The sequence below is a fragment of the Talpa europaea genome, assembly GCF_964194135.1.
Source record: "Talpa europaea genome assembly, chromosome: 11".
Lineage (NCBI taxonomy): Eukaryota > Metazoa > Chordata > Mammalia > Eulipotyphla > Talpidae > Talpa > Talpa europaea.
In genome coordinates this window covers 90221659-90249363 of record NC_140078.1, presented here as the reverse complement: position 1 = coordinate 90249363, position 27705 = coordinate 90221659, and the positions used below count along the sequence as shown (strand labels likewise).

The following is a 27705-nucleotide window of genomic DNA, read 5'->3' as shown; positions in this document are numbered from 1 at the left end:
AAAGCCCATTAAACTTGTGTCATAATGATGACTAAAGAGAAAAATAACAAAATGTTAAAGGCATCACATTGATGAACCTGGCACCACAATCCAGACTTTGAATTTCAGACAAACAACTAAAATGCAGAAATTCTTAGGCATACTAAACATTACAAACTTCTAAAGTCATTCGGAACCACGCTTTTGATGAGATTAAAGGCATGTGCCAAGTGGCTCTCAAGTTTTTTGGCACTTTATAGAAAACAATGAAATAAAATTTAAATCCAAAATCTAATTTATTTGCAACACAATACAGGCATATGAGTCCTATCACAGTGATTGCTGAATTTTAACATAATAAGTAAAACCAGAATGCTCAATCATTTTAAAATGAACAAAGATTTAACAAATTTTTTGTTTAAATGAATGAACTCCAAAAATATCACATGGTTGGTTTACATTTAATCCGGTCTGCATGTTGTAGCTCATCTAGAACATTTCTGATACTCTCAATGCAAACTTCTCCTCTATAATGTTTTTTTGATGCAAGATTCCATACATTTTCAAATTCTTCATCAGAAAGCTTGACACCAATGTTACATAATATCTCTGCAATCTAGAAAAAAAATTGACAGACTAAGATTCACATGCTTTTAAATTTGAATCTTAAGAATGTCTTTAAAACATCAAAGGCTATGGCTGTTTATCCCTAATAAGTTATATATGTGCTCATTATATATAATGAGCAAATATCAAGATTCTAGTACATTTGGCTCATGAACAATTTTATTTATATGAATGAGAGTACTTAAAGTAGCCAATATATAAAGTGATTTTCAACTCTACATGTTTCCGATGATTGTAAGGAGAGGTAGCAAAATTTAAGTAAGAAAAGTAAGAGTAAAGATAAAAGACTTGCTTAATTTGAGTTCCATCCAATCTTGGAAAAATATTTTTCTTTTTATACATGGGTCATATACTATGTGCAAGTAATGTTTCCTAACATAAACTCTATTTCAAGAATGGTATCTAGACATCACAACCAAAGTGAACATTATCCTCAAGAATTCTGTCTTTGAGGATCCCAATGGCTTTTGTAATTTAAAAACTCAAGTTTTAAAACATCTAAAAAAAGTAGTTCTTGATAAATAAGCATTTCTATCTTTGGGTATTTATTTAAAGTTGGCGTTTCCTTCATCGCTTTTGAAATAATATGCTGTACCTCTTTTTTTGATCGGGTCTTGAAGAAGTCTCTTTCAAACACTCCTTTGTGACCAAAGACAGTAGGGTATAGTAACGAATAGGCATTGCCCTCTTCACCATAATTAGTCCTATCGCTGATGCGACGAATTCTGGGGACAGGAATATCAGACCGGATGGTTGGGACACCACAGATGGGATAACCTAGGACATCAATGAGCAAGGAAGAGACAGTCTAAAACTGAGCTGTATAACACAACAGCCACCAACCACATGTGGCTAGTGAGCATTTAAATATGGCCAGTTTGAAGTGAGATGTCGTAAGTGTAAAACACAGAGTTTCAAAGATTCAGTATCAAAAATTCAAAATGTTTTTATATTGATTACTAGTTGAAATAAGATTTTGAAGAGATATATACTTATGCTACTCAAATTAATTTTACCTGTTTTTCATCTTAAAAATGGCTACTAAAAATTTGAAAATATGTATCACTCCCACTATATTTCTATGGCACGGCACTATTCTGAAGGGAATAGCAATACTAAACATTCCGCCAGAATGTTTAGCATGACTATAAAATCCAATTAAGAAAAAATGTAAATCCTTGACCATGATTTTAGTCTAACGAAGTGAACTTGAGCAACATAAAATAATCTTTCTAAAGAATCAAAATTCGTCATGCTCAATCTGGAGATATATAATTGTATGCTCCCCAGATTTATACGTTAAAGTCCTTACCTCTCACACCTCAGAATGTGAAATAGGGTCTTACAGATATAATTAGTTAAGAGGATACTGTGCTGGGTTGGCCCTCTAAGACTGACATCCTTACATAAGGGACCATGTAGACAGAGACACCCACACAGGAGAACACTGTGAAGATTGAGGCAAAGGTGGATGGGATGCAGCAGACACCAAATAGTACCAGACTCCCAGCAAACCAGAAATACGAAGGGCCTGAATAGATTCTCTTTCAAACCCTCAGAAGGAACCAACTCTGCCAGCGCCTTGATCTCAGACTTTTAACCTCCAAGACCATGAAATGGAAAATTTCTATTCTTTAAGTCATTCAATTTGTGATTTGTGTTAAGGCAGTCCTAGCATAAGAATGGGGGCGGAGAGTGAAGATACAGAGAATAGTTTCAGAAGAGCTCTTCAAATACATAAAGGCAGCTAACTAGAGAGCTAAGAATAACTTTGTTCAAAAGTCCACTAACACTTCCTAAAGACCAAATTACCACCAGGTTTGACATTCAATGTTCTCACAGATCACGGTTTCAATTTCATTAATAACAGACAGAATCATTTTACCTGGATCATCATGGGTAGTTCAGTCCAGTCTATAGTTATTGAGGCCAGGAAATGCATACCATACAGAATTGAATGAAAGTCCTAGGCTTTGAGAAATTTATAGTCTATAGAAGACAGAGGCTGGGTAAAATAGGAGAATTGACAAAAGACCTTTTGTGTCTGTTTGCTGATCCCTGTAAAACTGGACAAATAATGTCACATACTCACAAGTAGAAGGAACACCTCCTACAACCGCACTGATCTCAGAAGAAGTTGTCTTATAGTGATTAGAAACTTTATCACTTGGCCTCAGAAGTGTCCGAAGAGTTGTTTCTGAGCTCCCTGGTTCTTTAATGACAATGTCTTCAGGTTTTATCAAGAGTGTTGGTTCACATTTTTCTGTACAGTCTATCCGACTACCTTTAAGCAAAGAGTGAAAGAAAAGCAGGAAGAAGTTACTAATTGGTGCCTGCTGTTGTGCAACTAAATCACTTTTCCCATTTAATCTTTTTGCCAGTAGAACTGAATTGGGTTAAGCACCCCTCAGCTGATGCCAGCACCCCACTGAGGAAGAGCAAGCTCAGGCCGGTGACATGTGCCAGGAAGTGTGAATGTAGTCTGATGTTTCATTTTACCGCTCCACTCATATACCATGGAATGAAGCTTTTAAATCTGAAAGACCAAATGAGAGGCTACATTTTTCTTTCCATTCTTTTAAAAGTGGAGCTTATTTTCATGTTTAGCTACACTGCAAGCCTACCAAAGTTGTTCCTTGGACACAGCCAGAGGGAGAATTGGGAGAAAATACACGCACAGATGGGAGTTGTACATTCCACACATACTTGATTGTGGGGAAGAGACCTAGGTATTGCAACATTTGGAGAGGCAGTAAGAACTCACTGCTCGCTCAGGAACCGATTCTATAAATAACTCCCTACAAATCAATTTATAAAAGACAATTCTGAGGAACAGATTGTAAGACTCTGTCCTCGTTTGCAGGTTTACTTTGCTGAGGCAATTGTGAAACCCAGCAGTAAATTCCCCAGACATCTTTTTCACAGCGCTGATAACAGCATAGCTAGCACTAGAGGGCGCTGTGGTCTTTCACGCTCCAGAAAATTGCTTCTGGTTCTGGGGAAGTCCAAGCAAGACTTTCAAAGTCCAAATGGTGCCCAGGTATCTGAGAGGTATGGGACCTGAGGCAAACCAGAAAGACAAGCCTGTCTAAGTCTGCACTCCCGTTCAGCTCATGCCAATCATTATCGAAAAAGCATTCAGGTGCAGTGTTCCAGATCCTCTAGGGTGCTCACCAACCCCAACCCCTCCACCAAAAGCAGAAATCTGGACAAAGTCTGAAAAATGGTTCAGCCTTTATATTGACTTGGGTTTCGATTTTGCTCTTTTTCTGCCCTTCCCTATGGGTCCCCACCAGAAGGTGCCTTAGACTTGGGGCAAGTTTTCAGGCCTTTAGTGGCCCTGCTTTGGGCCAAGCCTGTTTAGCGAGGCATTAACCTACTAGGGGTAGCATGAGTTATTTGGGTATTTTATTGGGAAACTATATCCTCTCTCTTCTCTCTGTATTGCACACTGATTCTATTTAAGTTGTTTTCTATTAAGGGAAAAAAAAAGACTGACATCATCAACAAAGCCCAAAATTTGATTTGGGAGGATGGGAGTAGAGAGACCTTTCTTTGGCAGAAAGCCATAACCCAGGAATAAAAGTAAAAACAGTATTATCTTTACTTTTTAGAAGAGATAGTCTAAAAGAAAAATTTTTTAAGTATAAAATGCTTTAAAAAAGATTAATCCTCTCTAATAATCAAGATATGAAAAGTAAAGCAAGCAAATGTGTCACTCTGTTAACTCAGTTACAGGAACAGGAATGTTTGAAACTATGCACTATGGTATCAAGTAAAAGTAAATCTTCTCACAACCTTGGCTGATAAAAATACAAATTGTAATTCATTTAGAAAAGTAAAATGATAATGTATAGAAAGAGACCTTCCGGGATGATAACTTTCATAAGAAATAAGAGAGAATTAAAAACAGAAAACTTTTCGAGAGATAATAGTTGTTATAACCCATATTCGTTTTAAAATATCTGGAAACAATCTAAATTTCAAAGTAAGGAAATGGTTTAGTAATTCATTATACATCAAGATAAAGGAACTGAAAATTAGGCCTACAGATATCAAAAAGTATCTCTTCATTAAACAGACATTTGAAAGCCAAATTTTAAAATGTCAAGTGGTTCATTCACTGTGATTTTAGCTGTGTTTAAAATACAGAGAGATGTACACACATATCTTTCTCTCTATATATGTCGTTAATGTTATATTAATGGTACAGCAAGTTAGCATGAAAATATTTGAGCCAACAAAATTATCGTTTTTCCTTTTCTAACAAAATTAAAAGATCAGATTTTCTTTATGTCAAATTCAATTTTATTATTGATTTTCCTGGGGGAGGGGAGCTAAGACAACAGTTTAAAAACAACTTTCTGTGGAACTGTCTTTTACAGTTGGGGTTTCAGTGTAAGTTTTTTTTTCACTTTTAACTTTTTTCTTTTAAATGAATAATGCATTGTCACAAATACAAACTATGCAAAAATACTAGGGAAAAAATGAATTTCAGGGCCACCCTTACTGTCAAGTACCCTTCCTAGAAATAATAAATGTTATCAAATTCTTTCCTATCATTCTATAGATACTCTAGGCATAAACAAATAAATATATGTACATATGTGCATGCTTTAAAATATATAATATTAAAGTTCACAAATGTTGAGCTCCCAGAAAAAAGAAAATATCATAGTCCGTTTGAAAATTTAGCAACTCTTTAAAATTCAATACCTGTAATAATGACCCTCTTTTCAGATTCCTGAGGAGGCATTTTATCTTTCCAGGTCAGAAAATTTGCAAATTCTAGGTAGTTAATCAGTCCATCATTATCCACATCACAGTACTCAAATAGCTGGTCCAGGAGTTTCTCATCTAAATGCAAGTTGATCTGTTCACAAGCTTCCCGAAGCTCATCTTTATCTATCATCCCATCTCCCTTCTGTTGGACACAAAAGAGAAAGAAAAAATGAGCAGTCTTCAAAAGGAGAGTTATGCAACATCTGTTACTTAGTTTAAGAAAAGAGTTCTATCATATAAATTCAAAGAATTTTCACGTAAGAGGAGTTAAATACTAAGAAATACTAAGTGAAATTGGTGCTCTTCGTGTCAACCTGATATGTCCACAGTAATTTCAACTTAGTTGGAGTAGGGTGTGACTTTGAATCATAGGATTTAAAATCTTGACATTTAAATTTTATTTAAATAAATTTTGTCTTTAAATCATTTGTTTACGCTGTGAAAGAGCAGGTCTAACCATGATATGTGCTTGATATTTCATTTGACCAGTGCCCATGTCACAGCTCACTACAATTTTCCATGCTTTCAAAGTTTTCCACACCTCTGGAGAAATTGGAGAGGTATTGGCAGGTCATGTACAGGGAAGTGGATTTAAAATAGTTGCCTGGTGTTGCCAACACTCCTCTAGGCAAGAGGGAAGTGCTACTGATCTGGCAACCAGCCTCCATTGTAACAATTAGCAGTGAGATTCATCCTGGTAACTGCAAGGTTTGTTGGGGAGGAGGCAGAAGGTAGAGGGGGGTTACAGACGATAAAGTCAGGAGCATACACATACACAGAATGTGAAATGAGGGAAATTTATGAAGGCTCTAGGCAGAAACTGGCTGATTCACTAGGGAGGTGAGGGGCAGAAAACATAGTCCCTGTTAAGGAAGGACAGCAGGAACTGGGACATTTTACCATTTAGCCCCCTTCCTGTAGTTTAGCAAGTCAACCTTAAATCCATGGGGAAATGACAGCAAAAGGCCTGAATATTTTTGCAGTGTGTCCTGCCTGCAAAAAAGGACCTTTAAGCCTTTTCAGAGTTTCTCCAAGACTGACAAACTCCCCAGGGAAACCATAAATGTCTCATTGACTAGTATTCAGCTCTTAGGCCCAGGATTCAATTTACAATGCTGATGAAGGTGATACCCTGGAGAATGAGAACTTGCCCAATGAATTCTGGAAAAATTCCTGTGGTTATGCCCTTAACCCTAGAAAATGTCTCTAACTCTTATGTTGAAACAGAAAATGAGTTTAAAACATATCCTAACAATGGAACTACAAGCCCTGGATGAAAGTAGCCTCCTTTATAAAAGTCTCTGCTGCAAGAGCCAAGTCAACAAAAAAAACGCAAACACCACAGACTCGGTTCAAAAACAATGTGGAGTGTGGCCTTTGAATCAAGAGGTCCCAAAACTGAAACAGATAATGACAGCAACAGTGACTTTGCTGCTGAATATAGGTTTTGTGTGGACTGAGACCATTGACGGTTCGTTTCCAGTCAGCTGCAGGCAATCACCACACATAGCAAGTGCAGCCACTCTGTCCCTCTGCACCCTTGATCTCTCCATCCCCCATACCTCAACCTCAGCTGCTTTAAGGAGAAAGAAGCCTAGATGTGCAACCAAGATCACCCTATCCCCAAGGTTAACCAAAGGTCATATGCATCTGTCTAAGTATGTTTTGGAACTATAGGGGTTGGAGACTCAAACTTTGATGGCTTCATTAGATATGGGTGCCAAAGTCGTCATCCTACTTAGTCCCAAGAGGCGAGGGGTGAATACCTGGACTCAGGTAATGGTCTTTACACCACTGAATGCATAGTTGGTATTAACGCTTTACATGGCTGTATTGTGAACATTCATAACTGCCAGAGGTCACATGTAGAGAATTGCTAGTACCACACTATTAAAAACCCCATTGAGCTACAAGTCTATGGCTAATGTTTTTTTTTTTTAAAGATTTATTTATTTATTCATACAGAACTGGGGTACAGGCCAGAGGTGTGGGAGGTGAGAGGATTCACCAGAGACAGAGTGGGGAACAGAACAGGCAGAATGACTGAAATACACTGCTGAGGAGAGCAGCGGGTGAGTCAGGAGAGGTCTGCCGCACCATGTGGGTAGCTCCCTGGCTGGGGATGGAATTTGTGCTGCGTGGCTGCAGATAGCTACATAGGTTGCGTTTTAACCCCTTGGGCCACCAGGGAGACCCTATTGTTATGGCTTTGACAATGAAAACATCTACAAAAAAGATGCAACCTCCACTGGGCTTGTGTCTTGAAGTTTAGGACTCATTGCCTTCCTAACTTGGTTATCAGTTTCCATTTGCCTGTTACTGAGCTCTTGTTGAAACTGAACATTTGATGCCTCCATGTCTTGTGACTCTCCATATGATCATTGTTTTGAAGTCAGCCAACTTGGATTCAGTAACTAACAAGGTATAGGGCCTCCCCGGTGGCGCAGCGGTTGAGCGCTGGGTTGCGAGGCTGCCCGCGGCCTCTGCGGCGCCGGTTCAATCCCCGGCTGCTCCCTGGCCACCAGAGGAGGGTCCCACATGGCGTGCAGACCTCTCCTGCCGCCAGCTGCTCCCCTCAGCAGTGTACTTCGGTCCTTCTGCCTGCTCTGCTCCCCGCTCTGGCTCTGGTGAATTCTCTCGCCCTCCCGCGCTTCTGACTGTACCCAGTGCATGTATAAACAAGCAAACAAACAAACAAATAAATAAATAAAACATGCCTCTATTTAAAAAAAAAAAAAAAAAAAACAAGGTATAAAGGGCTCAGTAAGTCTCATTTGTGAAGAGGTGATGTTATCTTCAAGAAACCACCCAGCAAGGCCCTAGTAACATCTCAGCTTTACATGAAAAAAGAGAACAATCCTTTTGGGGGAAAAGTCATGTTTTTATTCACCTTGCCATCTGTAGTAAAGCCACTGGCTCAATAGAACCCTTAGTTCACAGAGGCTTCCCTAAGTCCTGGGCCTAATTCACTAATATGAAACTCAGTGCTCTTCACTGGGCTGCTGTCTTTCAGTGTCAGGGAGAACTCTGAAGAACAAAAAAATGGGAAGACACTCTACTTGCTGGGCAGAACTTAAGGTTATTCTTATGACTGGCCAATGCTCCGCTAGATAAAACTTTTATATTTTCATTGACTCTGGGACTGATGCCAATGGCCTATCTTTTTAATTTTTCCACTTGGAAAATTAAAGACATTTCTTTTTTTGAATCTAGAAACTGTGGAAGCAAATTTATGGCTGCTGATTAAACTACCTGGATATTAGTATAAACACCCACAACAAGGGTATATTCTCTGATGAGAATGACTGGGATCAAGCTTCTGGCTGAGCCCGAACCTTCTAGATCACCAACACTGCTGCCTGGATACGTCATTGCACCAGACGTGACAACACAGCCACCATTTCAGACACGGTACAAGGTAAAGCACTCTCCACCCCTGGCTACCATCACATGCCAAACTTGTGACTGCTGCCAAATGCTGACCTATTAATCTCAGGGTAAGGAGGGTGTAGCATGCACCAGGCATTGCCCCCATGCTCCTGACAGAGTGATCACATGAAACGTTTGTCCCACTCAGACACACTGATGGTGCATCACATTGTGACACATATTCAACTAATGGAATTGCTATTCCAGTCAGTTGGCTCCTGTCATAACAGTATGGCCCATGAAATTAATCTGAGTCATGTGTTTTGCTGTCCTACCTGTTCTCAGTCTGACGGTGATAAGCCTTATGGCAATAAAAGCTACTCAACAATGAACTGTCAGTCAAGGTATTCAATGAGCCTTTCCTGCTTCCAACCCTCACAGTCGTCTGGTATCACTGAGCTTTGGAATGGCCTTCTCAAAGCTGTCTACCTTCCTCATCAGCTCCTAGTTCACATATTTTAGTAAAGCAATTTTGTTACTGAATGCTGCTGTGCCCAGGAAGGGGTCATTCCATCACAGTTACTTCCTTGATAATAATGAGCATGAAAAGACTCAGGATTAATTATATAGACCTATTTTGAAAATTTGGGGATTCTGCCATGACGATTCCAGAACATGACATGCCTTTTATTTCCACCCTTTAGATTTTCATTTCCCTGAGTGGAAGGTCTATGTATTATCTAGAATAATGATTGATGTATTGCTGAGTGTTTAATAAATAACAGTTAAACTTATCATCTAAGAAGATTCATTTAGGAAACAACAGCTTATTTGTTCTGTTTTGTTTTGGTTTTCCATTAAATTAAATCTGGGTATCCAACAATGTAAGATTCAAATCATCAAAAATTATCCTACAGCTATACTAGAAAGACCAAAATCTTATTACCCTCTCAGAAAAAAAGCTCCTCAAGGACACTGAGCTCTAAATTGGGCATATTAAAAGTTAACTATTTAAAAGGTATATCAGCATTAAATAATTCTCAGTAATTTCCTCCCTGCTTATTTAATTTTATCATAAGGAATGTGCCCGGTGGTTCACTAAGATAATCAACAGCTATTAAGATAATCATTTTGCCTATAATTACATTTAAAATGAAAATGATTTTTTTTTAAGCATGGAGTGTTATGTATTGTAGTAGATTCTCTTATTTATATCACTAGTAAGTAAATCTCCCCCAATAACATTTTTGTAAGATATTTGAATTTGATTAAAATTTAAAATCTACTTACTTTAAAGTGGAGTAGAGAGAAACCAAACTAGAAACCAGAGAAAGACCATCTTAAAAGCTAACCCTTGAGAACTGGGGTTCTCTGTAGAACTGAAGCATCCAAAGGGGAGAAGAAAGGTAGGAGGGGTAGGAGCAAAAAGGGAAGGAAGCACAACGGACTATGGTGGTGAATTATGGGTGAGCCAGTGGCAGGCACCCTTCAGTGCTGTTACCTGATGAAGAGAATCCTAATGCTACCACAATTAAAAGAAAGGATAAACAAATTTTTTTTTCAAAAAAAAACCCTTAAAAAACTGGGTCGCTACATGCAAAAGAATGAAGCTTGACCACTACCTCACACCATACACAAAAATCAACTCAAAGTGGATTAAAGAACTAGACATAAGACCTGAAACCATAAAATACATAGAAGGAAATATAGGCGAAACACTACGGGATTTGCACATCAAAGACATCTTTACAGACACATCACCCAAAGCAGTGATAGTGAAGGCAAAGATAAACAGCTGGGACTACATCAAATTAAAGAGCTTCTGCACAGCAAAAGAGACAATAACAAAAACAAAGAGAAACCCCACCGACTGGGAGAACATTTTTATACACAACACTAATGATAAAGGACTGATCACAAAAATCTGCAAAGAGCTGATGAGACTCAACAACAACAAAGAAAATAATCCTGTCAAAAAATGGGCAGAAGAGCTAAAAAGAAACTTCTCTGAAGAGGAAATGCAAATGGCCAACAGGCATATGAAAAAATGTTCAACATCACTTGTCATCAGGGAAATGCAAATCAAAACTACCATGAGATACCATCTTACACCAGTGAGAATGGCACATATTAAAAAAACTAGCAACAACAAATGCTGGCGAGGGTGTGGAGAAAAAGGAACTCTTCTGCACTGTTGGTGGGAGTGCAAACTGGTCCAAGCACTATGGAGAGCTGTGTGGAGATTTCTGGACCTACTAAACATAGAGCTTCCATAGGATCCAGCAATTCCACTCCTAGGTATTTACCCAAAGGACACAGAAACATCAATTCCAAAGAGCACCTGCACCCCTATGTTTATAGCAGCACTATTTACAATAGCTAAGCTTTGGAAACAGCCCAGATGTCCAAAAATAGATGACTGGATCAAGAAGATGTGGTACATATATACCATGGAATATTACTCAGCATTTAAAAAAGATAAACACATGCAATTTGCAGCAACATGGATGGCGCTGGAAGGGATCATGCTCAGCGAAATAAGCCAGAAAGAAAAAGAAAAATACCGGATGGTCTCACTCATAGCAGGAATCTAGAAAACTTGAATAAGGGACCAGGAAAATGAATAACTGTAAGAAAGTGAAAATCAAAATCAACAAAAAACTATGAACCAGAGACACTTTTTGGGGGTTGGGGGGCAGGAGGGGAGGGACTGGGGTCAGAATGGGGGGGTTGAAATTGTATGGGGAATATAAAAATAAAATTTATTATTAATTAAAAAAAGTTATAGGAAAATGAGGTGAAATAGAATTATTCATTCAAAATTAAATATAATTTTAACACAATATTATGTATATATATTGCCTATTCATGATTGCATTGAGCAAATTAACAAAAGAAGAAACTTAAAGAGAATATCTCCCAACCATATTTGTAATAAGAGTAATGCTAAAAAACTTGGAGCAAAGAAAGTTTGTTCAATAAATGGTGCTGGAAAAACTGGGTCGCTACATGCAAAAGAATGAAGCTTGACCACCACCTCACACCATACACAAAAATCAACTCAAAATGGATTAAAGAACTAGACATAAGACCTGAAACCATAAAATATATAGAAGGAAATATAGGCGAAACACTACGTGATTTGCACATCAAAGACATCTTTACAGACACATCACCCAAAGCAGTGATAGTGAAGGCAAAGATAAACAGCTGGGACTATATCAAATTAAAGAGCTTTTGCACAGCAAAAGAGACAATAACAAAAACAAAGAGAAACCCCACCAACTGGGAGAACATTTTTGCACCCAACACTAATGATAAAGGACTGATCACAAAAATCTGCAAAGAGCTGATGAGTCTCAACAACAACAAAGAAAATAATCCAGTCAAAAAATGGGCAGAAGAGCTTAAAAGAAACTTCTCTGAAGAGGAAATGCAAATGGCCAACAGGCATATGAAAAAATGTTCAACATCACTTGTCATCAGGGAAATGCAAATCAAAACTACCATGAGATACCATCTCACACCAGTGAGAATGGCACATATTAAAAAAACTAGCAACAACAAATGTTGGCGAGGGTGTGGAGAAAAAGGAACTCTTCTGCACTGTTGGTGGGAGTGCAAACTGGTCCAACCACTGTGGAAAGCTGTGTGGAGATTTCTGGACCTACTAAACATAGAGCTTCCATATGACCCAGCAATTCCACTCCTAGGTATTTACCCAAAGGACACAGAAACATCAATTCCAAAGAACACCTGCACCCCTATGTTTATAGCAGCACTGTTTACAATAGCTAAGCTTTGGAAACAACCCAAATGCCCAAAAATAGATGACTGGATCAAGAAGATGTGGTACATATATACCATGGAATATTACTCAGCATTCAAAAAAGATAAACACATGCAATTTGCTGCAACATGGATGGCGCTGGAAGGGATCATGCTCAGCGAAATAAGCCAAAAAGAAAAAGAAAAATACCGGATGGTCTCACTCATAGCAGGAATCTAGAAAACTTAAATAAGGGACCAGGAAAATGAATAACTATAAGAAAGTGAAAATCAAAATCAACAAAAAACTATGAACCAGAGACACTTTTAGGGGGGCGGGGGCGGGAGGGGAGGGATTGGGGTCAGAATGGGGGGCTGCAATTGTATGGGGAATATAACAATAAAGTTTATAAAAAAATAAAAAAATAAAAAAAAAATATACTAAAAAAAAATAAAAAATAAAAAAAAAAATAAATAAAAAGCATTCTAAGCTAAAAAAAAAAAAAAGAGTAATGCTAAAAAAGCATTTTCTATAAATTCACAAGAGTTATACATATTAGCCATTTTTATATTTATACAAATAAAAGTTTGGATTTTTTTCCAGAAAAAAAAACCCTTAAAATAATAAAATATATACTTATTTTAATTCTGAAGAATCATGTATACTGGTAAAACACCAATTGATCTCTAGTTTAAAAAATTCAGAGGCTCCCCTATTAAATTACTTACATTTTCTTTAAATACAATTTAGTGAAAAGTGTAGCTGTCCCTACATAATTAGGACAAACTTCAGTACAATGCAGGCACACAAGCCTCTAATCAATTTTTTTAAAAAAGTTTAAAATGAATCAAGTTTTTTTCCAGATTAAAAAAACAGTTTAGTGTAACTTTTCCAAAATTGTAGTCACATTTGGAAGAGAGACAGGAATATTATCCTCTCTTAAACCTCAATTACTCTGCTAATTTTTCTTCTTAAATCAGTTAGAATACACTGCAACATCACTGGTTGATTTATGAGCTTTTATTTGTTTACATTAGACTCATTCTAAAGTGGTTTTTGAGTCTGCCTACAAAAGTAAGTACAATTAAACAGAGACAGTTTTCTATGCAATAGTGTCCTGGAAAGTATGGTGGGTGCACCTTCAAGCAGTTGGACTTCCTGTAAGAAGTGTGACAAGCATCAACCCCATAAGTGACACAGTTCAAGAAGGGTCAGGATTTTCTGTATGCCCAGGGAAGGCAGAGTGGCCATGGTAGGCAGACAAGCCAATTTTCTACAAAGAAAACTGGGCTGAAGACTGATTGTGTTGAGCCCAACTATAGAGCTAAGAGAATGTTGACTATTAAAAGACATAAACATTTTCAACTGGGAGGAGAGAAGAGGAGAAGGGTCAAATGAACCAGTTCTAAGCTTCATCTTTTGTTTATTACAAAGATAATAAAACCTTGAGGTTATGTTAAAAAATAAATAGAACCCCAAAAGTGGGAAAATTAGGGCAAAGAAAAGGATGGGGGGGGTGATCAGGTGAAAACTGAAATAAAAATAACATATAGGGCCTCCCTGGCCGTGCAAAGGTTTAAGTCTCAGTACTCTGAAGCTATCGCCAGCCACTGCAGCATGAGTTTGAGCTGGCCAGGGAGCTAAGCCACATGGTGCAGCAGACCTCTCCTGTCTCATCTGCTGCTGCCCTCAGCAGTTTATTTCAATCAGCCTGTTCTGTCTCCCACTCTGCCTTTGGTGAATCCTCTCACCCCCTGAACCGCTGGCCTGTAACCCAGCTCTTGTATGCATAAATAATAAAATCTTTTTAAAAAATAACAAATAAAATTAAAATAGCATGTAAAATACATAAGATCACACTCACAAATTAGATGTGTTTCATTGGCCAAGTCAAAAAGGTATGCACAATCAGTACAAAACTCACGCTGTTTGCAAGGTAAAAACAAATGAGATATTTAGATGGAAGAAAGTTTTCACTTTCAGAAAAACTGGGTTTTTTTATAAAGAGGATGCATGTGACAAAAAGCATGTTTCGTGGACATATTAAGAAAAACTGTGTCGCGTTTCACAAGCAGTTTCTATGATAGTGTTCCCTCCTGTAAGCTCAAGGCAGTGCAGTTTAGTAATAGCAATTCTATGATGGCCTAAAATGGAATAAGGTAATTATACAGCCCTGAATTGATCTGACTTTATCAAAGGATAAAATTTAGAATAGCTTGAAATTAAAAGATTTTGTTCTCTCAAAACTAAAACCCTATCTTGCTCCCCAGAGAAAGGGATCTTTTAAGCCTGAGGTGGACCTGGATTGATGGTAGAGATTATATCTACACACCAGGAGACTCCCTGGGATCCACAGTGCTGGTACTATAGTATAATAATCTACAACAGTGGTCCTCAAATGAATGTGCATCAAAACCGTCCCAAAGGGCTTATAAAAACACAATTACTGGGTCCCAGCCCAAAATTGCTAATTAAGGTCCTGGCATGGGCCTTAGCTCTATTTCTACACATTCCCAAGTGATGCTGAAGGTGGTGCAAGAATCACATTTTGGCAACCAGTGATCCTCACCAGGGGTTGGCATATCCTTTTGTCAAGCATGAGATAGTAAATATTTTAGGTTTTGTAGGCCACTAAATCTCTATTTTACAACCTGTATTTGCAATGCAAAAGCAGCCATAGATCATACTTCAAACAAATAATCATGTAAAACTGGTGGTGGACTGAATTTGACCCACAGGCCAGGGTTGCTCATCCCTGATCTACACCAACCTGCTGGGACATGTGAGCCCATGCACAGACCAAAATTTTCTGCATTATTACTGGCCTTATCATAGTGCCGGAAGGCAGACAGCAGGGTGTCAAAGTTTTGGTAGTTAACTTTCTTAAAGTGATGTCGAACTGCTGAAATCAGGGCTCGCTGTCTATCCTTGCCTCGAAGATATTCACCAGGACATCTATTATGGATGAGATCACCAGCTCCTATTGATGAGGGGAAAACAAAGTCTTTTATGTGAATTTAAATTTGCCAGTCATATTCTCATCTAGCAACTTGCAAGAATGAAAAACCTCATACCTAACTTTGATCACCATTATGCAGCATGACAGAAATTTTTGTGGATTAAAAAGGTACTAGAGTACTTGACAAAAATTAGTTTTTGTTTATGTAACTACTCTACTCAATGAACAAATTTTGGGGAAAAAAATTTTCCAAAATTTTTGTGGAGGAATCATCAGCCCCATCAGCTGTTAACTCCGAAGACAGCAAAGGCCTTTCCAGGCTGCCTCTAAGCAGACATTTATCTGCGATGCTGAGAATCTGGAAGCTGGGGTTGAATATATGTTGGGGCCACTCTGTGTGCCTTGGAGTTGATTGAACCTCTGGAATACTCAAAATCCCTACCCCCTCTTAATATGAGATTTTGGTCTGGATATCAATCAAATCCCCATTTCTCAGTCCTGATTCTCCCTATTCCATCAGCTGCCCAGGACACCTGCCCTGACCCTCAGCTCCACTAGCTGAGTCCTGACCTGCAAGGAACTCAGTTCTCCAAAAAAAAAAAGTAAACTCTCCATTCTACTTGCTACCTCTCTCTGTTTCTATTTGTCCTTCATATTGTGAAGAAACTTCCCTGAATTATGACATACCAAAAAAAAAAAAAAACTCAACTCTCCATTCTACATGCTACCTCTCTCTGTTTCTATTTGTCCTTCATATTGTAAAGAAACTTCCCTGAATTATGACATACACACACACACACACACACAGCCTAAAACCCCATTCCTTGACATTCTTTTTTGGAAAACATTCCTTGCATGTTGATGTTAACAAGATCAGACTTGAGTTGACCATGCTGCTTTAGATGTGGTGGTTTGATGGACATCATCATTTCCCTCTGGCCTACGCCCTCCCTTCTTGCTTTCTGGGGGTAGGATTATGCTTGTAGGTCACTGTAGTATCCTGAGGATTAACTGAAATCATAACATTAATTGCAGTGCAAGGCACTAATGCTGATTCCTACTCTGTACGCATTAGTCTCTATCAAGTGTCTCTTTTAATAGGTACTCACAGCACTTTTAAGGTTCTTATTATAAAATCAGAAGTTAATGACACACATTCTGATAAAGTCTTCTATTTAAGGGTACCCTGAGGCAGAAATTTCCACAATTATTACTGGTTTCAGGAGCTGGACAAGTGCCTCAAACCAAGATCATCTGTAATGGGGCCAATTACCATCAAAGCCTCCTAAAAGTGGTCAAAACAAAAGTAAGGATCTGGGAGGGGAAATAAAGATGATTAAGGGATGATCTTTAAGCATTGTTTCATCCTCCAGATACCTTTTGGATGGCTACTATGTATAACAGGTTCTCCCTTTTCTATGGGATAGCCCTTGGTTGATTATTTTTATCTTCAGAGGCCATCACTCTCCACTAACATCCAAAGATAACCATTTGAGTGGTTGTTTTTGCAACTCCATCTGGTTTTCCCACCACAACTCCAACAGGTGTAACTACCTGATTGGTGAGACATATGATTATACCCTATCCTGCCCTTGACTGAAAGAATATTTAGGAAGCTCATGTCAAATCATTTGCAATTACTCAAAAGTCATCTCTACAGAGTTGAAGTCAGAAGTATAAGCTCTGGCTAGAGACCCATGACCTAGTTGCCACACCATGACAGTCAGAAAAATTGAGAAGGCACAGCAATTATACTTCACCTGCAACCAATTCCTATGATACTCCATGGTCCACCAGCCCTGGATTCTCCTTAAAGTTGCCTCTGCCCTAGTGCATTCTGGGAGTTGGGTAAGCCTTTGAACTCTTTTTGGAGGCTCTTAGCACAACCAGTAAGCCCTTAGGGATGAAGCATTCTTTGTGTCACTACCTTTATTTCCTAAGCAAGAGTATGGGAGAATACAGGACCATATAGAAACCAATATGTCCCTGGAAGCAGGAAACAGGCAAATGCTGACTTTTCCATGGAATAGATGCTATTAGTTGATCCCCCAAGAGAAATTACAAAAGGCTAGACACTAAAGTTAATCCACATCCATCCATGAGCTCCAGAAAATGTCCAGCAAGGATTTATAATCCCCTTTCATAGTTCCACCATGCAACACCAAGACTGATAGTGATACTTACATTTTTTTTAATTATTGTTGTAGACTTCCTTTTCATTTCATAATAGCATCTTATCAATTTATTAGGATAATGTGGATCAACTAAGAAGAAAATTGTTAATGGTATCAAAATGACAAACTATGTGTTGAACTCATTGATTCATGCTATTGGTAGAAAACCTCCTGTTGCTACATCTCAAAAGTACAGCAGGCAGCAAGTCAGAGTACCCACCTGCATGAAGCCTGCCCTCAAACAGGAAGCGATTACCCTCATTACCAGTGTATATTTCAGGCTGATTGATGGGCTTACAAAATCACCCCTTGCCCCCTCCTACAGGTATGAAGAGCCTCTAAAATGCATCCATTAAACACTTAACAGTTCATTTAAAAAAAAAAAAAAAAGCAAAATACAACCTCTTAATGTGACAATTAATGATGCTCCAATGTGAAGTAAGCTCAATCAATATTTATTTTATTTGTCAGTGAGTAGACTTTAGCTAAAACATTTTCAATAGTGGTTCTTAAACTTTAGTGTACATAAGAAACTACTAAATCAGTATATCTGGGCATGGGTCCCAAGAACCTGCATATTTAATAAGCTCCCTGAGTGATTTTAATGCAAGTAGACTGCAGACTGCATTTTGAAAGCTCCTGACTTATAGCCTAATTCTACTAAGCTTTAGCATATTTTTCCCTTTGAATGTCTGATGTTTAGATTGCCTAGAAATAAAAACAAAAACCTAGTAAGCTGTCCCTTTATGGTCTGGTTGATTGACGATTGGCTGGTGGGAGGAGTGGTTCTTAATTATGTGATTGTAGAATACAGTGCTTTCTCAAACTCGAATGTGCTTGCAATTCATCTGGAAATAGTGTTAAAGTGCAGTTTCTAATTATAGGGCTGAAGCGGAACCTGAGATCTTGCATTTCTAAGAAGCTTGGAGGAGACTCCTTTACTGTCCATCTACAGACCACATCCTGAGTAGCAAAGGTCTAATATAATATTTAAATTAATTACAAAGCTGCTTCCTTTGATTTGACTTTTTCAATACTGGTCATATTTATTTTCTAAATAAAATTCAGAGCCTCAACTGCATTGAAGGTATTCATTACAAGGACTTTGAACTGCACCTGTATCACATATAATATGAAAAATCATTTTTTTCTTGTGCTGTATTTTTCTCAATAAAGTTAAAGTAACATTTTAAAGTTTTAAAAATAGAAACTTTCAGACAAGGAGAGGATGACCTTAATTGCATTACTTTTTGAAGATTTTTTTGTTGTTTTATTAAGAGAATTTATATGTTTGTATATTTACCGTATTCTTCAGGACGGAGACAGGCTCCAAATGTGTGGTCTGGGGGAACATTCATTGTTTCTGCAATGCTATCAAAAAAAATACCATTAGTCAAAATACCAACCACATGGCATCCCTGGAATCTAAAACATATGCTGCATACTTTTAATGGCCTATATTTTCTCCTATAACCAAACTGTGAAGATTCAAGAAGTTCTCCAATATGTCTTTTGTCTAAACTCACATTACCAATGGTCTGAGTGCCTTTACTGGCTTTCATAGTTCAGATTTAAAAAGAAAAAACAGAGTATGTTCAAAGCAGAATTATGGAGAGATATATGTGGAGAGACTGAGAAAGACAGGAAAGGGAGAGAAAAAAGTAACTCAGTAAGTTCACTTTCTGATATCCAGAAATAAAGTTTTACCCAAAATTCTCCCTCCCTCTTCCTTAAGTACTTCTCTATACTTTCCTGGAACCCCAAGCTCCATATAAGCTAATAAAGTTCCTTCCTAACACAAAAGAATAACTTTCTTATTTAATAGATAAAAACTAATAGAACATAAACCAACATTCCCATAAGACATGATCCAAAGACACTATTAATTTCATCCAAAGACACTATCAATTTGAATTTAATTAACTTACGGATCTAAAACTCTTCCAAGTTTATGTTGAAACTTTTCTTTGAAATCATCCACTCTCTTAGATACAATCTTAGCTCCTTTTTTCCTATAAAGTTAGAAAAAAGTCAGATATCTTTATTACCTAAGGTATTCTTGGTTATCAAATATCCATTTGGCGATGAATGCTCTAGCATTATTTGGCCGTCAAAATACAAATCTGCTTTCAAAAGAAATTTTTTGCTAAAATGCAAAGTTCATGTGCTCATTTCTATCTACATTCTATTATAAAATCATATATAAATTTAATGTAAAAGCTTAAAGAATAGACAAGCAGACTTAAAATGGTTTTCAGTAAACAAAATCAAAATGTTAACATCAATATTGTAAGTGTAACTCTTAAAATTACTAAAAAATAAGAATCAAATAGCCAAAGGAAATAAAATGATAACTCACATCTAGTAAGCAAATTATCTGGAGAAAATATAAAACTTTAGTAAATAAAAGAATAAATTTTAACATAGTAACACAGTTAACATAGTGAATAAGTGCACACACACACACACAGGTAACAGACAACATGAAGAGGTAGCTAATGATCACAAAATGTATGGTAAAACACCTGTAGATTGTCAGTACAATTATTATAATCCTTTTGGAAATGATTTGGCAATGTGAACAAAAAGCACATTGAAATGTTCCTACCCTTTTATCCATGTTTAAGGGCCATTCATAAGCAGATAGTCCACATAATTGAAAATATGGAAAAGTTGTGTGTATAAAAATGTTTGTAGCTCCATTGACTTTAGTGGAAAAAATCTACATGTTCAATCATGAAGATTCAATTATGTCACATTAACAAGAATGCACTCTATGCATTTTAAATGTTGGTTATTAAGAACACACAGCAATAGAAAATCATTTTCTGTTAGGTGAAAAAGCAGGATATAAAATGGAATTGCACTCTGATCAAAGCTATGCAAAACTCTACACAGAAAACCACAGTAGAAAGAAATACATTAAAAAGATAATAATGGTTGAATTAAGGTGACAGGATTATGGGTAAATTTATTTTGTCAATTTTCTGTACTATAATTTTGTTACTTCTATTATTGTAATTAAATGAATAAGATTTCTTTTGAGAATTGTAAAATCACAACACTACTATTTTACAACATTAAAATTAATAAATTCTCCATTGTTTTGCCAAGACTAAAAACAATGAACATTAAATTCCTAAATCCCATTGCTTTTAAAAGTATTTCCTGTACCATGGAACTATGGAGCTGAATAATTTTCTGGAGAAGAGTGACACTCTGTGGAGAAACAAAAGATGAAATACGAAGTAATTCTTTCTTACTTTTCATTAGTTTAAGAAAAAGGAAAAAAGTTTGGAATAAATAATTATCAGTTGAAGGGTGATAATTTGAACAAAGCTGACAATCTAAAACCCAGCTCCAATGGCCATAATTAGGGACATGCAGGGATGATAAGGGTAAGGACTATAAATCCTAGAACCTACTCTTTGGTCTTAATATGCCTGAATTATGATTCTGGGAGAATTAGGAAGGGTGTATGAGTAGCCATGTATGTTGGAATATTGACAACTACAACACCATTACACAACCTCACAGCATTCACCAACCTTTTCAGAGCAAATTCCTTTGTGTGCCAGTAAATTCATTCACACACACAAACATAGGGACATGTGATCTGCTTGCACACACGTCTTCCATTTAAAGACTCTATCCCATTCTTCAAACCAAAGATCATAACAGAAATAGTTTTACAGGACCTCCCTGGTGGCACAAGGGGTTAAGCACTGCACTATAAAGCAATCCACAGCCTCTGCAGCATGAGTACAATCCCTGGCCCGCCAGGGAGCAACCCACATAGTGCAGCAGACCTTTCTTGTCTCGCCCGCTGCTCCCCTCAAGCAGTGGATTTCAGTCTTCCTACCTGTTTTGTTCCCCACTCTGTCTCTGGTGAATCCTCTCACCACCCCGCCCCCAGCATCTCTGGGCTGTACCCCAGCCCTTGTATGCATAAATAAATAAATCTTAAAAAAAAAAAAAAAAAGAAAGAAAGAAAGAAATAGTTTTACAGAAGAAAAATAGCCTTTGGAAATTGAGTAAGTCAAATTTATAAAACTGAGGTGCCTTAAAATGCTTAACCCCAGGCTTGTAATAGAAATTACACTGAAGAGGTCCTCCCCGTTGGTGCAGCATTTGAGCCCTGGGCTGTGAAGCTGCCTGCAGCCTCTGCAGCGCCGGTTCCATCCCGGCGGCAGGGCGAGTCCCACATGGCACGCAGACCTCTCCTGCCACCCGCTGCTCCCCTCAGCAGTGTATTTTGTTAGTCTGCCTGTTCTGCTCCCCGCTCTGCCTCTGGTGAATTCTCTCACCCTCCCGCGCTTCTGACTGTACTCAGTGCTTCTATAAATAAATAAATAAATCTTTAAAAAAAAAAAAAAAGAAAAAAGAAATTACACTGAAGAGCAAAGTAGTGAGTTCATTTTAAAACCTGATGAGGCAAAGGAATAATTTCTCAACTTTTTTAGCAACAATTTCCCGATCAAGTTTCAAAATACAAAAAAAAAAAAAAGTGATCAATTAAAACATTGTTCCATAAGCAAAGTCTCCTTAAGGTTAGAGACAAGTTACAGGAAAATGTAGCCTGCACATTGTCTGCTCTTACAAACAGCATATTTTTAAATTGAGATATAATTGACATATAAGATTGCATTAGTTTTAGGGATCCTTGCTGCATTTTGTATGACTGCCTCACATCCCTGGTAATATGTTCTTGTTACTGACCCCATTTTTAGGGCATTCTTGAAGACCATATGGTTGATAATGTGTTTACTTCATGTATTTTGTAAATTAATAGTAGATTTATATTTCTAAGCTTCCAAAGCTGGATAAATCATGTTTGCCTTTTCCCTTCAAGTATTAATGTATTAATTAATATTTAAACTACTTCTTCATGTTTTCCTTTATGTATGGTTGAACCTTTTCAATGATGAGAAATTAATGAACATTTGTTGTATGAGCTCTTCTTCTATATCCTAAGGAAAATGATCTTATATGCACTGACGTTGTGAGAACATCTTTTGTGTTTACGGTTTACTGTTATCAGTTTAAAGAATCCAGGTATCCAAAACTCATAATAAAGGATTGGAAGAGGAATGAAAGTCACAATTGAAGGCCTGTGGTCACAGAATCATTGCCCGATATACCTGGTATTGGGGTGATAGGCACCAGAGCCACACTGTCTGGGTTTCTTTCCTACCCCGACTACTTCTGAGCTGCATGATCTTGGACAAATGCTTTAATTTTTCACTTCCTGCTTTTTTCATTTGTTAAATAGGAATGATAAAAATTAGCACACCTACTTCATGGAGTTGTTGGTAGAATTTAATTAAAAATATGAAGTACTCAGCCCTTTGCCTCTATAACTGGGAGCTGTTGTTATCAACAGAGAAGACAAACAATGATTGAGATACTCAGACAGGTTGGGTGCCGGTAGGAATGTAAACTTGGTGTGCACACTGGGACCTATGGAAACTTGGGGCCTCCTTTAAAGAGAGCAGAGGGCAAAACAAATTCGCTTCCATTACTGACAGGTAGAAATGCAGACCCAGTATATTATTAGTTTCCTGTGGTTGCTGCAACAAGTTACCACAAACTGGTGGTTTAAGACAACTAAAGCATATTCTCTCACATTCTGGAGGCCAGACGTCTGAAATCAAGGTGTCAACAAGGCAACATTTCCATCAAAGACTCTATAGGAGAATCTACACAATGCTTCTTCCAACATCTGTTGGCTATTGACATTCTTCAGCTTCTTTGGCTTGAGGCCACATGACTCCAATCTGCTCTGCCATCTTCGCATCACCTCCAATGTATGTCTTTTCCTTCTGTCTTTAATCTCTGTGTGACTTTCCCTTATAAGGACATTTGTTGTTGGATTCAGGACTCACCCAGATAATTCAGAATTATCTCATATGAGGTAATAGTCATACATTCTGGGAATTAGAATTGGACAAATCTTTTGGGATGCCACCTTTCAATCTACTATGCTGATATTTCCAAACCTCTGATTTTTTAAAGTCTAGTAAGAGATAAGAATATTTATAAATAATGACCCAATGTTTTAGTGCTGCCTTAGATATAAAATATTATACAGGAAATTAAAAACTAAAGAAAGTTTTTAATTTTGTAGGTAAGTAGCTATATACAGAATGAAGGCATAGAAAGATCTGTTTGCAACAGTTAAGTCAGATGATCAGATACCCAAATAACTATTAAAAAACGTTGAATGATAAATGACAGGTCAATTACATGTGACATCATTGCAAAATTTGAAAGTCCATCATCTTTAAGAAATACATATGGGGCCTCCCCTGTGGCGCAGCGGTTGAGCGCTGGGTTGCGAAGCTGCCCGCGGCCTCTGCAGCGCCGGTTCGTTCCCCGGCTGCTCCCCGGCCACCTGAGGAGGGTCCCACATGGCGCGCAGATCTCTCCTGCCGCCCGCTGCTCCCCTCAGCAGTGTACTTCGGTCCTTCTGCCTGCTCTGCTCCCCGCTCTAGCTCTGGTGAATTCTCCCACCCTCCCGTGCTTCTGACTGTACCCAATGCATGTATAAAACAAACAAACAAATAAATAAATAAAAGCATGCCTCTATAAAAAAAAAAAAAAAAAAAAAAAAAAGAAATACATATGGTTGGGCCTCCCCTGGTGGCGCAGCGGTTGAGCACTGGGTTGCGAGGCTGCCCGCAGCCTCTGCAGCGCCAGTTCATTCCCTGGCCGCTGACGAGGGTCCCACAAAAAAAAAAAAAAAAGAAAGAAAGAAAGAAATACATATGGTTGATCCCACAGATTAAAAACTTTTATGTATATCTTCATAGTTGCTTATAAAGGTATGATGTGACTTTAGAATGATACATACATAGAGATATACCACATACATAAAACAGTATGATGGTTATCTCCAGATGGAGAGAGATTTGGACAGTTTGGGAGACATAACACTGTATATCATTTTCTATCAATTTTATGTTTGAATCATGTCAATGCATTGCCCTTTTGCAAAATAAATTTAAAAATGTACTTTAAGTCCCTATGTCATATACCTAACACTTGTTCCAGAACACAATAAAATTAAACTTACATTTGCATTTCTTGGAGCCAGTGTAAAGTTTTTGCCATGTTTCTTCCATCATTAAAATGCGGTGTTGGGCCCCCATACAAATTAAACCTATGGAAACTTGCTGGATTATACTTTCTGTTCTTTGCTTCTCCTGTGGGGGTGGAGAGGAAGGAGGAGCATGGTGTGTAAACACTTCACACTTAAGCAACACAATAACCTTGTCTTGCAAGAAGCACATTATGTTCTCATGGTCATTGAAAAGCTGAGTGGGACAAAGAATGGAATTGTAACAGCACCACAAATTGTACAGATTTGACTATAGATAGGAGATTGGTACACAAGAGTGCCTTGTGTTCATATTTGGAAAGTAAGTAGGGAAATGATGTAGGAGAAAGACATCAATAATGAAAAATATAGACCCCCCCCCCAGTAATGTTACAGAAATCCCAAAGATCAGGAAAGGTAAGATAATGCTGTGAAAGCTCAGCGGTTGTTTCCACTAGGTTTAGACTTGAGAAGTATTTAGTATTTGCAAGGCTTGGCAAGATCATTAGACCATCACAACCTCATAACTCATTATAATCACTTATCACATATTAAAAGCATTCAAATGGTAACTGAAAGCAGGAAACCCAACATAGAAGTCTGCATATTTAGATCGAATGCCGTACTTTCTTCTTTCAAGTCATGACATGATGCTAGCTTTTTATTTTTAGGTAAGACAGTAAGACTGAAACTGGAAATTGGCTAAGAGGTTAAGAAATGATAGAGAAAAGCTATTGAACCTCACTAGTGACTCAAATAATGTAAATGAGAAATCATGCTCTGTTTCTTAGTTGGATAAAATTAAAGAAGATAGGCGAAGGTCACTATTGGGGAAGAGGTGGAGAATTGGAAATTCTCATCATTACAGATATGAGGGCAGACTGGGGTGGCTATTAGGGTGGAGCTATTAGTAGCTATTTTAACTGCTCAGAAATCTAGGAATGTATCCTAAAGAAATAGACTGCATTCACAGAGATATGTAAACAACATATTTTTGTAATACTGAAAAATACAATATAAATGCTGACAGAAAAACAACCAAGATATTTCAAACAATGGGGAAATAAGCAAATAGAAAAAACTTATATACAGTGGGGAACAAAACACACATGTATGTATCTGGGAAAGTATCTATGAAAGAATAGAAATGGTGGGAGATTTTCTTGTATTCTTTGTATTTTATATATTTCTACATAGCTTGCATTTTATTTAATCATTGAGTATATTTAGAAGATATTGAACATACACATTTATTATTTCTGAATGGCATCACAGACATATTATTTTTTAAGAAGTCATTAGCTCATACATATACATATATATTGTTGCTATATCATTACATTTGTTTCAGGGGTTATAGGTTCAAACATCTACAAATGTTTATTTTCATATCTTGCCTACTACCAGAGTCCTGAGAACAATCCACCAAGCTCCATGGGACATAGTATTTTAAATAAAAAAATTTAAATATAGATAGCAGCTTCCTCCAAAGCATGGAGAGTATAATTCCATTTAAATAAAGAAAGATGGGGGCCTCCCTGGTGGTGCAAGGGGTTAAGCACAGCACTATGAAGCAATCTGCAGCCTCTGTAGCATGAGTTCAATTCCCAGCCAGCCAGGGAGCAACCCACATGATGCAACAGTCCTCTCCTGTCTCACCCACTGCTCCCCTCAGCAGTGTATTTCGTTCAGTCTGCCTGTTCTGTTCCCCAATGTATCTCTGGTGAATCCTCTCACCCCCCACATCTCTGGCCTGTACCCTAGTTCTTTTATGCATAAATAAATAAATCTTTTTTAAAAATTTAAAAAAAGAAAGATGGCTTAATAGATGAAGTTAGAAAAAGATTTCAATATATCAACAGTTACTATCTCTAGCTAATAAGATTTCAAGGCTGGGCCTCCCCTGGTGGCACAGTGGTTGAGCACTGGGCTGCAAGCTGCCCACAGCCTCTGCAGCGCTGGTTCGATCCCCGGCCGCTGGCGAGGGTCCCACATGACGCGACAGACCTCTCCTGCCGCCCGCTGCTCCCCTCAGCAGTGTATACATCAGTCTGCCTGTTCTGCTCCCCGCTCTGGCTCTGGTGAATTCTCTCACCCTCCTGCACTTCTGACTGTACCCAGTGCTTGTATAAATGAATAAATAAATCTTAAAAAAAAAAAAAAGATGTCAAGGTTATAGAAATTCCCTACAGTTACTATGTATCATATAATAAAATACTTTCATTATGATAATGAAATAAGGACAATATAAAACAGATCGGAGTCTGACTTTTCTAGAGGCTAATGAAACATGTAAAAATGAGCAAATGAAGGAAATTTCACACAAGTTATAGTCCATTATAGTTTTTCTGAATATAAAAAAAAAATCTTCATTTTTCTCCAACTGCTAAGTGCATACGTCCTCATTATAAGTTATATGTATGTCTGTGTATATATACAGATAGGCGTGCAGAGATACAAAAATACATAGTTCTTTGTAAAACATTAAAGAGCATTGTATTTGTTGTGCAATAGATGTTGAACTTTTGTCCAAAAAATGAGTAAGATATTTTCACAAAAGAGGGAGGAAGGGAAGGGGGAATAAAGAAAGGGCCGGTTGGGATGGGTGTGGAAGAAACAGAAGCCACAGGAGAAGGATGGAGAGATGCAGAGAAGTCACGGTTTGGGAAGGAATGTGACATCTGAGTGGGTAGACCCAGTAGCAGTCTGAATGGGAGGGTAGAGACGATCCTAGGGCTGGCATTTTTCATGTTACAGACTGTACAGAACCCTCAGAGACCGGCCATAAGAGAAGAGACTGGCAGATTCCAGACAGTGGAGCAACAGGCTTAGGAGATAAGTCCCAGCATAAGTTCAGGAGGAAGAGCAGACAGGGTGGTAAAAGGGAAAAAGTAAAGAAGTAGAGGGAACAAAGAAGAGAGGAGCTTTGCTCTGCAGGAAGAGGTGA

General features: G+C 37.8%; 1 protein-coding gene across 1 annotated transcript in view; it reads right to left on the bottom strand.

The window, feature by feature from the left end:
* Positions 1-302: 302 nt before the first annotated feature.
* The window catches only part of EFHB (EF-hand domain family member B), a gene marked incomplete at its 5' end in the record, with an annotated part of 33628 nt that continues 6225 nt past the window's right edge, over positions 303-27705 (bottom strand). Inside the window, 8 exon segments of the mRNA XM_084247096.1 lie at positions 303-595; positions 1202-1383; positions 2699-2890; positions 5323-5530; positions 15352-15506; positions 18963-19030; positions 19588-19671; positions 24735-24864. Coding sequence (XP_084103222.1) covers positions 422-595; positions 1202-1383; positions 2699-2890; positions 5323-5530; positions 15352-15506; positions 18963-19030; positions 19588-19671; positions 24735-24864 — 1193 coding nt within the window. The 3' untranslated portion in view covers positions 303-421.